The 13,739-nt window shown below is 42.4% G+C and overlaps 1 protein-coding gene across 2 annotated transcripts in view; it reads right to left on the bottom strand.

Moving 5' to 3' along the window:
* The window catches only part of Scin (scinderin), an 87,995-nt gene that overhangs the window by 29,260 nt on the left and 44,996 nt on the right, over positions 1–13,739 (bottom strand). For both annotated transcript variants that reach the window (XM_076550747.1, XM_006982319.4), the window contains exon 5: positions 1,951–2,043. In XM_076550747.1, the coding sequence (XP_076406862.1) occupies positions 1,951–2,043 (93 nt within the window). The remainder of the gene's footprint in view (positions 1–1,950; positions 2,044–13,739) is intronic.

Genomic DNA, 13,739 nt, shown 5'->3' with positions numbered 1-13,739 from the left:
TTAGAGGCAGAAGAACTACTAACAGAAAGTTACACTCTGACACTCTCTCTAAAACATCAGAAAACCATGGTGATAATCGCACTGTGTAAGGGCTCTCACAATGCTGGTATATGCTAAGCTCCCGCGGCCCCTTTGTTCCATGACCATTTATTTTAAATTTTAGAGCAAACCTTTCAGGAGCTGATGTATAATAGACACACAAAGCGGAGTATAAATTCGTTTAGGCTTCAGTTTCTGGGTCCCTATTAGATGGCAGTCACTGTACAGAGGAGAGCATTGATAGAGTGTAGTTTATGGCTGCAGATCTTTCAATCCCAGTCCTAAAATTTAACCACGCTTTCAGAAAACCATCAAGGTAAATTGTTTTCTGTCACAGGTGGAGATAAAGCCTTTAAGGAGTTTTGTAGGTGGTTGTACGCAGGTGATATTTAGTCACGAACCATCGCAATGCATTGGTTGTCACGGTCAGCTTGGAGGCCGCAGGGTGATCAGCGGCATGTTTGTTAAGTATGAAGGCTCCAGACCCAGATTTAATCAGCAACCAAGTTTTGCAACCACAAGGAGAGTTGGCACAGGGATTTGGCTTGCCAGTCTGATTTGGCCCCAAATGATTTCCAGGATGACACAGCTTAAATTGTACAGTACACAATATCCCCACTAGAGGGAGCCATGGTTCAAGATTAATACTTTCTTACGTTGAACTATTTCACTCATACATAATGCTATCCAAGAGGGAAGTTTTGATCAATGGTGGGGAACAAATGACATTTGCTAGACTATAAAAAGAGTAATAAAGTCACAAACTATTTAGTTAACAATGCCTGTATGGATCATGTTAAAAATATCAGTATTTAGCAGATATGATTATCAAATCACACTTTCCTTTATTGTCGAGGAAGAAAAGAAGCCATTAGAAAAAGGAAGTTATGTTACATAAATTAGTAATTCATCTTCATTCAGAACTATGAAGTTGGTAAGCTAGAAAGTTCCTTAGAAGGGCCAGGTGTGGTGGCGCACGCCTTTAAATCCCAGCACTCAGGAGGCTGAGACAGGTGACTCTCCACGTGTTCAAGGCCATCCTGGTCTACATAGTGAGTTCCAGGACACCCAGGACTACACAGACAGACCCAGTCTTAAAAAATCAAATAAAAAAAAATGAAAGAAAGTTCCTTACAGACTGCCAAATGCATTTTTCTCTTCTTGTTGAAAAGGAGAGTATCACTAAATTGCAGGGAGATTACCACCTGCTCCATGACCTGCTTAGGAAGTTGTAGTGGGGGGAGGGGCACAGGAGGAGTCCCGTCCTCACAGTCTCCTTCACTGCCCTGTTTTATGGCTTTTGTCAATTTCACCAGAGTAGATTCAAAATTCTATTGCTGCAAGACACCTGCATAATCACCAAATAGAACTACTTTCTTCCTCCTCTTCCTCCCCTCCTCTCTCCTTCCCCCTCCTTCTCCTTCCTCCCCCTCCCCTCCTCTCTTCTCCTCCCCTTCCCTTTCACATTAGAAAACTCAGATGACTGTATCCCGCCCAGTCACTAGGTCAGCCAGCACCCGGTTCAGGGCGGGTTCCACCCTGTGCCTTTCTGGCTGACTGTAGAGTTCACCCTCCTGGAACAAAGAAAACACTCTTTGTAGTGAAAGGATATTCTAAAGATGAAGGTTTTACACTCTTACCAAGAATTTAGAAGAAAAGGCTTACCAAATGTTTTATTCCACAAAGGAAATATTTTATCAGCTATACCATATCAAAATATAACCTTAACAAAATATAACCATCGTGTAAGTTACAGCAGTAACTTCGTTATCATTAATGAATAGAACAAAAAGCTACAGACGTGAACACTGTAGTGCATACATAAGTCTCTGTGAGGGCGAGGCGAGTCCCCTCCTCCAGTGGAGACCATCTCCCCAGTGCTGAACTCAGAGTCCCACCCAGCGGACTCACCATGTACAGCTTCGCCATCTTCCTGTTACTTATGTCTGCCACGGCATCGTCGTCATTATCCCCCTCTGGGAGTAGAGGCTTTTGCCCTAAAACCTGGGAAAGGGGGAAGATGGGAAAAAGTGGTGCAGAATCTTAAAAGCAATGAACCATCTTCTACTTGTAAAACTATCAACTACAAAACACAAGCAATTGAAATACCCGAGTCATGCATTTCTTGTCAATTTCTATAAACAGGTCTCTTCCCGTGGGTCAAAGGTGCAGGTGGCATGAAGTAAACAAACGCTGCACCTGCTGCTGACTGAGCTTCTAAGAAAGCCCACGTGACACTTAGGTGCACCCCCCCCCCTTCTTTAGACTAACGGGGAGTAAGTAAAATGAGTTCTTAAACTCAATTCCACAGCAGACAGAATTTCTCCCATGGCCTCTGCTTATAGAAGTAATCTGTAGTTTCTAATTCATTACTTGAATTATTGTTTGGGGGTAAAATATTGTGATGGTTAGTTAATCTCAACCATCAACTTGATCTAGAATCTCCTAGGTAATAAGCTCTGGGCATGTCTGTGAGGCACTCTATTGGTTAGGTTGAGGTGGGAAGATCAACCCTAGATGTGGGCGACTCCACTCCCTAGGCTGGAGTCCCAAAGCTGTATAAAGAAGGCTTGTTGAGTATCAGCATTCGTCACTCTACGCCTCCTAACCATGACCACCGTGACTTCTGCCACTGTGACTTCCCTGTCGTGACTGAGTGTAGCTCACAGTGTGAGCTAAAACTAATCCTTCCTTGCATAAGGGGGTCTCATCAGGTTACTTAGTCAAGGCACTGGGGTTGTAGTTACGCACATCACACCCACAGCACAAGGACAGCTGTATCAAGCTTTGTTTTACATTGCGCTTCTGACTTTTGCGACAAAATCAGAGACTCGGTTGATGCTCCACAAGTATTTATCAGCTGAATAGATAAATACATTTATCAATGCTTTGTATGTGTGACACAATCCAAAAGTTCAAGTACATCATTTTAGAGACTATTCATTTGAATCTGCTTTGCATTTGTTTATACTAAAGCTGCAAAATACAAGAAGTTTAATTCATTAGCTTAAGTGACATAAATAACACAGGACAGACATAAAATGTAAACTTACTCTAAATAATGTAATTGTCATAATATCAAGTTAAATTTAAACCCAGAAAAGGGACAAAAGGTATTCATATAGATTCTGCAAATGGTCAACGACAAGATGTGAGCTCTTAGCTGTTCCTCTCACCATCATGGACTCTAACCTTCTGAATCTATAAACTCAGTTAAACACTTGCATTGCCTTGATTGTGGTGTTTGTCACAGCCATAGAAAAGTAACTAAGACATCAATACCACATGAAAATACCCATTACTGAATGTCAAACGATACAAGTGTACATAAGCCCTTCATGAGCATGTGTACAGTCTCAAGTTGAGAAATTCACCTGGAGACTTGTGTTCCGGGAACTTGACATCTTTTGTTTATGTGGTGAATAACAAAACATTTTAATTATTATATAATCTGAAAGGCTGCAATGGAGTTTCTTTTTTGCTGAGAGTTGGAACATATCCCAAATTAAACACTTGAAACCAAAATCTCCTTTTAAAGGCATTTGCATATTGATAAAAGCAAGTGTCGCACTGAAGAATCACTCAGTCTCCTCAGGAAGCCCCTGTAAATCTATCCCAACCAAAGTAGCAGTTGGGAATAAATAATTCTGGTTAAGGGTGTAACTAATCCTGGCAAGTCTCCCATTGGGCCAACTGAGTCTGGGAACTGGGGTATATTTTAACTTTTAATTTCCAGACAATTCCCACATTAGCCAGGTATCTTAATTAGCCCTTTGAAGGATGCTAGTGCAGTTGGGAATTGAACCAATGCAACTTGCTGAAAACAGGCCAACTGCAGGGTAGAGATGGCATATGCTGCTGTGTCCCTAGGGGTCGTCTTCAGCCTCAGTTCAACAACTAAGTATTTACCAAGTACCTCACTGGGGAATGAAAGTGAGTTTCCAAACACCTTGCCTGTCCCTTAAGGATATTACACTCTGCCTAGAAAGAACAAAATAATTAAGTTACATCACTCTATTAGCTACTCTGTGCGTTTTGATCTTTGAAACAGACTGCTCATACTGCTCTTCCATTTGGTTCCAGGCAAGATTGAACATAAGCATAAAATGTCTTCATTTTCAATTCCATACTGTTGGCATCTGGCCCGTGAGACCTTTGTGTGTGGAATGGTGTGTTCTGACAGCGTAAAGGAGTAAGGAAACAGAAGAGCTCTATTTGAATCTGTTCCATAAAAACTCACATTGTTGCTGTGAGTTCCTCACATTCAGACCTGTCACTCAAGCTTCGAGCTTGCTTGTCTTCCCACTCCTGCTAGTAAGCATCCCTTTAAAATATCCCCGTCACCTAGCAAATTCCCAACTAGCCATTTTCCTGCCCCTGTTTGCATCAGGGTATCTCCAGTCCCCTCTTCTCAGAGTTTAAAGCCCTCTCTCCACTGAGTCACTGAATGCTCCCTTTTATAGTCATGGTAAGGGCTCTGGTGAAGGTCCCACTTTCCTGCCCTGGGCCACACTTATGCTGCCAACTCCCTCCTGCCTCCAGCCTTCCAGCCTCACCTCAATTGCTCATTATAAGCTGCCTAGCACACTAGCTGCTGAGACTTACTTCATACTTTCCCTATGCTTTAAGAGTATCACTTGATCAGGGAAATCCTGCCATTTGAAGCATGTGTGCACCCACATGCATGTACATATGTAGGACAGTCTGCTGAGTGAAATAAGCCAGACACAGGAGGAAAGATGTGACATGCTGTCACAATCATATGTGGAATCTGAAGTGTTTGAATTCATGGGAGCAGGGGTAGATTGTGGATTCCAAAGATCAGTGCATGGAAGAAATAAGGCTTTGGTCATGGGGTCCAAATTTCAGTTATAAGATGAAAAAGTTCTCGAGACCTAATGAGTACAGTAACTAAAGGACTGCATACATGAAATTTTCCAAGAGAGTGGGTCCTAATTTTACACACACACACACACACACACACACACACACACACACACACACACGGAGCGCGCGCTCTAATTATTTGATTGTGATAGTTTCTTCACAAATATACATGAACACCAAAACAAAACATCATTTTGTAATTATTATCAATTTTACCCCAAACCGATTAGAAATTAAAAGCAAAAGGCTTTTTACTTATTCTGCAGTAATCATTCTTAAACTTTAGTGTTCTCAGCCAGCATCTAGGTGATCTGACAAACACAGGCTGTCAACAGCCAGCAGCTGAGTCCACGGGGTCAGTACTAAGGTCTAGTACTCAGCCAGTTCAGAGCTGAGTACTATCCTGTCAAGCCAGACCAGGAGGTGGGGATCCCAGAACTCTCGGATGTGGACATTACCCACCCCATGCTCTCTCGGTGCGCTCTCCCCAGAACCTTCTTTCTCTAACCAGGATGACAACCTCCATTCCCCCGTGGGAGCAGTGGCCCACGCTTCCCCTGGGCTTATCCTCTTGCTGTAGCTTCTACCTGGGGTGATGGGCATGGCCAAAGCAAACCCGCGATTATTGCTGAGCTGGTTCAGTCAGCTATAATTAAGTTCATAATAGCCCTGCTCCTTGACTGGCTCTGAGTCACATCAGGACCTTTAGTCATGCAATCGCATCCTCACCATTGCTCCATGAGCCTAACCCCACAGAAAAGGGTTATACTCAAAGAGCTGACATGATTTCATAAAGCTAGCTGATAAGTGTTGAGGCTAAGTTTCCCACTTGTGTTCTTGTAGTGTCTTAGTTAACTCAAAATAATTGGTTACATACTTCCCTGAATTTCAAGTTTTTGAAATAGACAAAATAGTTCATTTCCCGGATAATGTTCATGGGACCCCTCCAGCAATCTGATGCTACAGGGGTCTGCATCTTTCCTTTGATCAGTTCTGTAGTAAATAGATGACATCAAGTGGTTTTTATTCACAGAGAAACCCAGGATTTTGTCTGGCAGAGATAAAAATCACCTCTACACTGCTCAAGAGGCCAGCATTGCATCTGTTTTCAAATTCACTTCCACACTACTGCTTCATGCACCTGCCCATCATTTGGAAGCTTCTTGGGTTATGATACATTTTTGCTTCTTTAATTAAGGAGTGAGTTAAACACGACCTTTGACATCAGTTTGTGCTAGTCTGAATGAGAATGGCAAACATATCTGGATACTTGGTCAGCAGTCAGTGGAATGGTTTGGGAAAGATTAGGAGGCGTGGCTTAGTTGGAGGAGGTGTGTCACAGCAGGGAGGCTTTGAGGTTTCAAAAGTCATGCCATTACAGTTGGCATTCTCTCTTTCTCATGGTCGTTGTCTCAAGGTTTCAGCTACTGCTCCTGCACCATGCCTGCCTGCCTGTTGCGATGCTCCATGTCGTAATGGTCATAGACTCTAACCTTCTAGAACAGCAGTTCTCAACCTATGGGTCACAACCCCTTTGGGGGTCACATACCAGCTATTCTGCACATTAGATATTTATATTATGATTCATAACAGTAGCAAAATTACAGTTATGAAGTAACAATGAAATAATTTCATGGTGGGAGACACCACAACTTGAGGAACTGTATTAAAGGGCTGCAGCATTAGAAAGGTTGGGAACCACTGTTCTGGAACCAAGAGCCCCTAAATTAAAAACTTTCTTTTATAAGTTGCCTTTACTATGGCATTTTGTCAGAGCAATAGAAAAGTAACAAAGACAGTCACTGTATATTGGTATAAGACTTCATTTGTTTGATTTTTACTTCTTTGAAAATGACTCTCACACATCTGCACTCATCTCGTCTAAAGCACATGTATTGGACAGGGTCTGCTTGTGTATTTTTCGCTCTCATTAGGCGTTGTATGTATTCAGCCTCGTACTTTTCAAGTCTGGTTTAACAGATTGGACACCTCTCTAAGAACTCTGCGTTGGCTGTCATTTCGGGGTCGCAGCAGCCCTAGGAGGCAGCCCCGTTCTTCATCCCATTCTACAAGTGAAGAAGATTGGGTAAGGTTCAGGTTACACAGCTCTAAGTAACAAATCAGTTGAACTCTGGTTTCAGACTCTATATTCTTCACTATTCTTCACATAGTCTTCACTAGTACACTCTGCTTGCCTTGCGGGTGCTTTTAAAGGTGCCAAAGGCTTATCTCTGACAGACTGCACAGGAAGTAGTTCTAGTCTCCCGCTGGGACTAGCCCAGGGTGGTGATGAGATGGGGAAGCACATGCTCTAGTCATGGGGATTGGGTTGCCACTTCCCACTCCACAGAACTCCTTTTCATCTTTCTCCAACCTGTCTCCTCCTTATCCTCCTTCTTCTTGGATCTGCCTATGCTGTGGCCATTAAATTCTGAGACAGAGAAATTCTTTCATCATATCAGAGTGTTGCATGGGCTAACAGACGTTAAACGAAGAAATAGTAGGCTGAGATGTAGGTCAATTGGTAGAGTGCTTGCCAAGGATGTAGGAAGCCCTGAGTTTGATCCTTGGTGCTACATAAAACTGGGCATGGAGGCATGCACCTTTGATCCCAGCACTTGGGAGGCAGAGACAGCTGAATCTCTGTGAAATCAAGGCCAGCCTGATCTCCAAAGCAAGTTCCAGGACAGCCAGGGCTACAGAGAAACTCTATCTGGAAAAACAATTAGAAGAAGAGGAAGAGGAGGAAGCGGAAGTGGACGAAGAAGAAGGAGAGAGAGACAGAGAGAGAAAGAAAGAAAGAAAGAAAGAAAGAAAGAAAGAAAGAAAGAAAGAAAGAAAGAAAGAAAGAAAGAAAGAAAGAAAGAAAGAAATTGTTCAAGATCATCCTTGAGTTTGAGGGCAGCCTGGGATACAGCAGGCCCTGTCCCAAAATAAAATAAATAAAAACACTAAATTGGGAGGATCAACAACCTACAATTTGAAGGAAATGTGATCAACAATCATTCTCTGATATGAAAGAAAATTCTAGAACTCGAGAAATTATCTTATGGGAAGAAAAATATTCATATTTCAAGTAAAAATTTAGTCTACTAATAATTATCAACAATATGAACTCATAAAACAGTAATATGTATAGAAAAACATTAAAAAGTAAAATGTTTTTTCCCTCAAATATAGTACTGGTGTGAATTTTTTTCTCTACAAATTTTTATATCTATTTTACAGAATTTTAGTAATAAGTATATTTATTTCTTTAACAAACAAAACAGTAAAAAAAAATACATCTTTTTTGTCTTATGGGTTTTTTTTCCTTCCAAACAAAACAGCTATATCCTTACTTCATATGGACTAATTATCATCTCCTATTCATTGCAATCTACCATAGACACCTCAGGCCACTTAGGATGTCATCAAAGCATCGTAAGTATTCTTAATGGGTTGCTAACTGTCCTAAATCATTGTATCAAAGAAACGTTAACTCGAAGACTTAGAAGTGACCTGAGTATCCTGGCAGCCTCAAGTCTTCAGGAAAGAATTAAGTGGCTCCTGAGATCCCAATAGCCATTGTAAAAGGTATGATCTGAGCAGAAAGTGGAAAAACTTGCATTTCTTCTCAGTTCTGTCAATAAAAGTACTGGAAACATCTACAACCAAAGACTCCCTTTGTATGTTCAAGTTAAATAGTTAAATATAGCTTTTTTTTTCTTATCAAAGTTGGCCATCGTTTCTGCTGCTCCTCTGTCTTCAGGAAGACCTCAGTTCTAAATAAGTCAGAAGATTTTTACATTAAATAATGGAGCAAATAAAACATTCCTGCTTCAGATACACAATCTTCTGCCTCAGAACTTCTTGGTTGTCATTTCCAGTGCCCTGACCACCACTGAAGGCTCCTTTCGTGGAAAATGAGGCTTCCCACTTGTAGCTTGATCATTTTAGCATGCATGGCTTTTCTTCTGTCAATAAGCAGAGAAACCTCTAAGGCTTCATGAGGGAGTATTTTAATCCTCAGTAATTTTGCATTCATGTTCCTTTACTTAAATGAAAACCAATCAGTAGATCGTAAGCGCATAGAGCATAGAAATCAATAATAAAAGCAAAAGCAGCTCCTCTAATGTATTTACTTGCTGCAGCACATTTGGTGCCATAGGTAAGGCAAATATTTGATAATAGGGAAGATGCTGAGACAACTAAACACAAGGACTTCTGAGGAAGGGCTGTGGCCTCCTGTGGCAGCTGCCTCTGCCCTGGACATGAGATCCCGACAGACACTTGCTCTCGGCTCTGAGCTTTGCAGCTTCTTGAATACTCTTGTTCCTTTACTGCCTTGTCAGACACAGGGTATTTGCTGACTTGGATTGTGAGTAGAGGAGTTTTGGAGTGAGGATTATGGGACACATAGTGACTGGCAGAAGGATGGGGTGAATGGAGCGTCTGTGCAATGATCTATCTAGCACAGGGCTATCCGCTAGCACTCGATGCAATGATGACCTGCCCCACAGCAAGGCTGCTGAACACAGCTGTCACCAGCCATTTGTCACTACTGATCCCACTGAGTGTGGTTACTGTAACTAACTGAATTAAAGATGCTATTTCGTTTCAGTTTGGTTAAATTAAGCCTAAATGATGACATAGATCTTGAAGAAGCTGTATCGACTGTGAGATTCTGGGAGGTCTAAGAAATGCCTGCAGGAGTTGAGATGTTGGTCTAGTACTCAGTATTGTTCTAGAATCCATATGTGAGGGGTTTGATTTCAAGACTCCCAGGAAAGCTAACTCATACATCACTGTCATTGATAACAGAAGTTACTATACAGACAGTTAATACAGGAGCTACTATAAATGTGGAAAGTGAACTCAGAAACTGTTAAAAAATGCACAGGACAAAAAGCCAACATTTGATTATTTTTGCAATCAGAACATATTAAAATATTAAGATTTTTTATTTTTTGGTTTTTTGAGACAGGGTTTCTCTGTGTAGCTTTGCACCTTCCCTGGAACTCACTCTGTAGCGCAGGCAGGCCTTGAACTCACAGATCACCTGCCTCTGCCTCCTGAGTGCTGGGATTAAAGGCGTGCACCACGACCGCCCCGCTAAAATATTTTTAATATTAATATTACAATACCAGAACATATTAAAATCCAGCAATTGTTTTCACTGGTTGCATATCGGAACTATCTGGGCAGTTAGGAAAGAGAAGGTCAATGTCTGCAGGCAGATTAGAGAGCCAATGCTTAATTCTATCACTGTCTGTGCAGAGCCTAGGCCCTGCTGGCCCATCTGATAACGTGATCTAAGGACTCAGGGTATCAGTGTTATCAGTGTGTATCATTCATCCCCACCACCAAGACTGCTCAGCTAAGCATTCTGAGGTTCCCTTTACCCACCCTGCACACCCTCCCTGGGCAAGCAGCACTCGGGGTCTGGAAGCCACTCTAACACAAATACCAGGGAAAGACCTGAGGCCTTCCACCTTTTCTGGACATGACTAAACATTCTGCTGTAAGACCTCAAATCCACTTTGAACATCTCTATCTGTCCAGTTCTTGAACGGATACTGCCAACATTTGCCTTTGGCTTTTCTATGTGTTACCCTCTTGCCTTTTGAATGACTGTTCATTCAACGGGATTAGGCAGACTGAGCTAGAAGGAGCACTTGTAAGGCTCCCTGAACTTGCTTCTACACTTAAAACGGTGTGATGATGGATATCACTTATTAATTAATGTGATTAATCAAAAAATGTCTGGGAGGTGATTGTTGATATTGCTGGCACACTGTGAGAACAAAAGCTAAGGCTATGTGGACTCTTGCCCTGGTCAAAGCATCACTCTCCTTCTCTTAAACAGCCCTGCATCTTCCTACCTGAATGTGTTTTCTTAAGACAGGGTCTTCACCACATAGCCCTCGCTAGTGTGCAGTGATCTGCCTGCCTCGGTGTGCAAGGGCTGGGATCAGTTACCTCACCCACCTCAAATCCTTCCCATAATGGTTTCACCATGAACTTCTATCTCCTTGTGAACTTATATTTTCTTGTTGTTTTTTATCTTAGTCTAATGATTTTACTGAGCAGACCGCATGTTTTGTTGATTTTTTTTTTAATTAATTAGAGACAAGGAAGGTCTCTCTCATGTATCCCAGGATGACCTCAAATTCACTAGTCAGCAGAAGGGGACCTTGAACTTCTGATCCTCCTGTTTCCACCTCTCAAGTGCTGGGACTACAGGTGTGTGCCACGATGTTCAGTTTATGCGATGTTGGGATCATACTCAGGGCTTCCAGAATGCTAAGAAAGTGCTCTACCAACTTGGCACATCTCATTGCCAGGTCAAATCTTATACTTTAGACTTAAAACTACAAAGTGATGATGGATCCGTTTCTCCCACTCTAAGCAAAACAGAACTTGTGTGATCAGCAGGGCAGTGGTTGGCCATGCCCTGAAGAAGGAACACAACAGTCATCTCTTCCTTTTGAGTTATCTCTGTATTTATGGTGTATATAAAGCCACTACGATTTAGTTATAAAATAAATTCTCTTCTCCTCCCATATGTTTAACTCTTATCTCCTCCCACAGTCTTGCACATAGGACTTTATTTTAGTGAAGCAGGAGATATCAGTTAGGCAAGATTTACTCTGGGAGTGTCTGAGGTGTACCAGTTCCATGGATAACAGCAGGGGACTATAATTCTTAACAAGTTAGCTTTCAGTGCAAGGATGTATGTGGGTTTCCCTGGGCCTTCCTGAGTGCCAGTGTGGGCAGAGACTATTAGATAAGTCTGTAGGAAAAGACATTAATATGGTCAGGCAGTTATTTCACATTTGAGCAAATAGGAAAAAACAATGAACACTTTTTAACTCCATATATTCTAAAGAGACCATGTGGACTCTCAGACTGAGAATTGTTTAAAGAGCATCTGGTCCTCAAAGCTATTTCTGCACCATGACATCTCTGAGTCTCTTCCCCCAACTACTTTCTTGTTTTCAGTTAACTTGGAGACATCAAGCTTCATGAGAGGAGGACTGGTGAACAGAAGACTGTTTCCCCCTCCAGTTTCTTTCTATGAGGCAGAGAAAATCTACACGTGTCTCTCAGGTAAAACACCAGCGAACCCTCCATTGACATTACTTTGCTTTCATCTCCATGTATGCAAGCAGCTTTAGCATCCATCCCTACAAAAGAAGGTAAAGAAGCCACTTCTAAGTAACATTAAACTAGATGAGGCCAGCATCAGCTTTGACAAGACCTTCTATATTAACACAGCCAGAAAAATTCTAAGCACCAAAATTTAATTCTGCGCACTTGGCTTGGTTTCCATACACTTGGATAGGTTGAAACTATCTTCACACATTTGGCACCAGGCTTAAAAGAATGTGATTTCTTTCTAAGAGAGTGCCTACCCCAATGATGCTGAATCTAATGTCTCCAGGGAGAAGGAACAGCTGGACAGTGACAGCAGGAGATCTGAGACAGAGGACCCAGCTGGTCCACCCACGGCTAGCATTCCACTATCGAGACTACAAATGATAACAGAGAAGATCAAAATAAGGGGAACTTACCAAAGAGGTCGGCCGGAGTGTTCTGGGTTCTAGAACACCCCAGGGTTTCCGACGTTCTGGACAGTTGAGCATGTGTGCCCTAAGCCGGGCATGGGGTCTCAGGTCTTCTCAACATTTGAGAGACTTAGGCAAGAGGATCATTGGCCAGTTTGAGGCCAGTCTGAGTTACATGTCAGCCTGAAATTAATCAGTTAACTACTTAAACTGAGAAGAACGTTTACTCTGGAAGATTCCCCCAGTGGCCTATTCTCGTTCTCATACAGGCTAGTCACACAGCCTCTTCTAGAGAAAAGAGAAAAGTCACTCCCTTTTCTAGTCTATAAGGAGGGCACATAGCAGCAGCTACTGTGGTTCCACCAGGCCACCCTTGCCCTGCCTCGGAGGTCATCAGGAGATTCTGTCTGAAATGTGAAAGCCTTTCCTCTCCCAGACAGTGTTCCCAGCTACAGCGCTGGATACATTCACACACAAGCTTGCTGGTGGTTCTGAGCAATCAGCCTCCATAAAGTGACCCTGAACCAGTGAGGGGTGGACTTGCTGGTTAAACCTTGTGGTCATCTCAGCCTTCCATGGGCCGGTTCCCAAATATGTTCCACACTGCTTCTCTAGGGTCTCTCTGGGACTGAGGCCTGGGCCTGCTCCATAAATCACTAACATGTGGCTGTATCACTTGACCCCTATGTGTGCTCTCAGGAGTGTCTTCCGGATCCTGACAGCCCTTATCTCTGAGTCAGGTTTTGTGGGGACGTAGCCCAAAGGAGGGGTAATACATGTATCCATATCATAGAACGGCTTCCTGAAGCAGCTCTTCCCATACAGTCCATGGAGGGTGCCACTCCTGTGTGAAGAGCTGCCATGGTGGCCGTTATTACCTCCTTCAAAGCAAAGGACATCTAACTGACTATGTAATTTGTAAACTAATAAAAGCTGTAAGTTTCAAGAAAATTGCAACCAGAATGAGTGAGGACTAAAGAGAAATTTCATCCTATGATGAGCAGGCCGTTGTCCAGCCACAGAGCTCCAGGGTAGACAGTGAGCATCCCAAGCCAACCATGGTGCACTCGGTACTCACTCCCAGACAGTTTCTAAATAGCTCATTAAGCTCATCTACACGCATGCTATCAATACATTTTGTTTTTCATTAGTGGTAAGATTTTTAGTTGATTTAGTGTGACAAAACACTAGTATTTAATTTCTAGAGTACCCATAGCCTAGGACTTCATTTAGTAGTGTATTTACATAGAGTCCGTGGCATGC

The sequence above is a fragment of the Peromyscus maniculatus genome, chromosome 14 (genome assembly GCF_049852395.1).
Source record: "Peromyscus maniculatus bairdii isolate BWxNUB_F1_BW_parent chromosome 14, HU_Pman_BW_mat_3.1, whole genome shotgun sequence".
Taxonomy (NCBI): Eukaryota; Metazoa; Chordata; class Mammalia; order Rodentia; family Cricetidae; genus Peromyscus; species Peromyscus maniculatus.
Note: the sequence above shows the minus strand (reverse complement) of the source record. Positions and strands in the feature narration are given on the sequence as shown.